A 3,085-nucleotide genomic window follows, 5' to 3' on the forward strand; every position below is an offset into this window, starting at 1 on the left:
AATAGTGGTAAACTCACCTGGAAAAGGGTGTGGCTAACAAAGAGAGGTAAATAATGAGGGTCATTAAAGCAATCTACCATATAACTGATAAAAGCCATGGACAATAAATGGGATGAATATAAAGCAAACTGTGCCCTGGCCTGAAACCTTGCACCTGAAAGGGAGTTAAAATTTAACCCATGCTCACATGTTGTTGAATCTACAGTTGTTATAAATGTAGCCGTCAGCTCAAGGGGCTACACTAAACAGAGTTTTCAATCACAGCAATGGGTTTCAGGCAGAATAGAAATGGGCCCCACTCAGAAACTCAGGCTCGAAAAATGAGAACTATCGGTAACAGGGCACCTTTCTTCAAACAACACATAATTCTGGCTCTGAAAAAAAATGTGGGACCCAGATTTGAGAACACATTTATTTTTGAAAAGCAACTTGGAGTGATTTTGTTTCACTCCCATTAAATCTGTTTTGCTCTTGTCTTTACGGGATAGTGATGATTTTCACTCAGTTTTCCCCAGAACCAAAGGGATAGCATGCAAATTCCATACTATACATGCCAGTGTGAGAAAGAGGATGGAAAAAAGAACTGTAGTTACTTGTCATAGATCTCCTGAAAGATGTCTTTAAAACGCCCATCATACTTCTTCAGAATAGTGTTTTTGGTGCTCAGGTACAAAGGCCAACTCTTGGACAAAGCCATCTGGAAAGAACTGTGTGCAAACTCTTTGATTGACTTATCTTGATTGTACATCCCCATGGCAACACCACCACCCTCTGTGGGGAGACACCAAGGAGAGAAAAAAAGAGAAATGGGGTACAGTTGTAACAAGTTTAAATCCACTCACAACCACAAATCATCCAATTCCCAGCTCCCATGTCTAAGCCCAGGTTTCAAAAAGTCCCAGCCAGGCTCCCAACTTGAATATCCCATGAGCTCTTGAGGCACAGAATAGGCGGGAAGTCAGGCATAGTTAAGGACATTCTAAGTTATTTTAAAAGGGCAATAGAGATGATATAAAGAGATACGGTGTTTAGGAAGCTGAAGACACTGAAATACAAAAATCCACTGATATGAACCAGAGCGATACTCAAGAAAGGATGAATAATTTTTAAACTGTCCTTTCATACTTTTAAATTTTCAAATCTGTATTTTAAACTCTAAGTGTGCATTCAATCCTCAGCCAGAGAATGAAAATTCTCGTAATTCCCTGGAGGATAAGGGCAGTTCACACCGTCATTGGTAGAAAAAGTTAGGCTACATGTAATCACTGATGTTTCACAACTCCTGTTAGTTGAACTTTGTTATTGCTGAAAGACAGAACTTGAATTCATTCCACTGTCCAGGGCCAACTTGGGCACAGAATGTGAAAGGTGCTGAAAGCCGCAGAGCTAGATTCCATGAAAATGACAAGGCCCGTGGATACAGAGAACAGACTGACAGCTGTTGGAGGGCAGGGGGTTGGGGGCTGGGTGAGAAAGGTGAAGGGATTAAGCAAAGGAAAAAGAGAAAAACTCATGCACACAGACAACAGTATGGTTATTGCCAGAAGGAAGGGGGGAGGTAGAAAAAAATAAAGGGGAGAGGGGATGAATGGTGATGGAAGGAGACTTGACTTGGGGTGGTAAACACACAACATACAGATGATGTATTGTTGAATTGTACACCTGAAGTCGGTATAATTTTATTAACCAATGTCATCTCAATAAATTCAATTAAAAAGGGTTATTATTTAGAGGAAGTAAGGAAAACAAAAGCTAGGTAACTTTTGCATTTTTGTTTGTGTGAATGCTTTTAATAACTTCAATAATGGAGAAAGTGGGTCCCCTGTTTTGAGCGGAATTCACCATAAGGGACCTTTTGAAGCAGGAGAATGTTGGGCAAGAAAAGGCAAAAAACAAATGTTCTATTTCCACAGAATAAATACGCAGATGGGCAAGAAGAACATTTCAGCAAGTATATAACACAACCATTTTTTAAAATACAAACCCTACCAGAGCAAACAGTAGGATTACATGACAAGAGAGTTGGAGATATTCACGTTTTTTGTCTTTATTTATTTATTTTTATTGATTTCAGAGAAGAAGGGAGAGAGAGAGAGAGAGAGAGAGAGAGAGAGAAACATCAATGATGAGAACCATTGATCGGCTGCCTCCTGTACACTCCCCACTGGGAATCAAGCATGCAACCCAGGCACGTGCCCTTGACCAGAATCAAACCCGGGACCCTTTGGTCCGCAAGCCGACGCTCTATCCACTGAGCCAAAGCAGCTAGGGCTATTCACGTTTAATTTATATAATTCGTGCACAACAAACCCCTGCCAATCCAACCTTCCCTTCGTGATTTAAGAGAAATGCCTATTTATCAACCTGTCTGCCTATATGCATTTCCAATTGGGAGGCTAATCCCTTTTGTGCCCTTATCCAGGCCACAGGAAGGCGTGGAAACCAATTACTTTTTTATTCAGATTTAAGGTCCCGTAGTAATGTTGTAGATTCAGGCTGCACTTTTAGGCAGCCACACAACAAACCTTAAACAACCGGAAATAATGCTGTCTAAACAATCTGTGAAAAAATGATCATGATGAAGTTTAATTACATACCTTCAAAGTTATGTACCACATATGTCTTTTTTGGGGATCCATCACTTGGCGTGTACGTTATCTCTACTTTTCCAGGCCCAGGAACAACAAAATCAGTTGCTCTGTACTGTGTAGGGGGGAGAGAGGGAGAGGTATTAAAACAACAACAACTATTCCAACAAGTATTACAAAAAATAGGAAAAAAATCATAGGACAGAGTTGGAAGACACCTAGATAAATAGCACAGTGTAGCTCAACCTTCTTTTATTTTAGAGACAGGGACAAGGAGGTCCACAGAGTCCCTGAAGCTACTCAGTGGTAACACATGTTAAAGATCAGTATTTACATTAAAATAAAAAGCTTTTGCACAGCAAAGGAAACCATCAACAAAACAACAAGAAGACCCACTGCATGGGAGAACATATTTGCCAATGATATCACCGATAAGGGTTTAATCTCCAACATTTACAAGGAACTCATGAAACTTAATAATAGGAAGATAAACAATG

At 40.1% G+C, this 3,085-nt stretch overlaps 1 protein-coding gene across 2 annotated transcripts in view; it reads right to left on the bottom strand.

Moving 5' to 3' along the window:
- Window positions 1–3,085, bottom strand: part of IDH1 (isocitrate dehydrogenase 1 (NADP+)) — a 22,203-nt gene that overhangs the window by 7,325 nt on the left and 11,793 nt on the right. For both annotated transcript variants that reach the window (XM_006759438.2, XM_006759439.2), the window contains exons 5-6: window positions 2,598–2,703; window positions 594–771 (exon numbers count right to left, since the gene is read on the bottom strand). In XM_006759438.2, coding sequence (XP_006759501.1) covers window positions 594–771; window positions 2,598–2,703 — 284 coding nt within the window. The remainder of the gene's footprint in view (window positions 1–593; window positions 772–2,597; window positions 2,704–3,085) is intronic.

This window comes from Myotis davidii, unplaced genomic scaffold, assembly GCF_000327345.1.
Source record: "Myotis davidii unplaced genomic scaffold, ASM32734v1 scaffold394, whole genome shotgun sequence".
NCBI classification, from domain to species: domain Eukaryota; kingdom Metazoa; phylum Chordata; class Mammalia; order Chiroptera; family Vespertilionidae; genus Myotis; species Myotis davidii.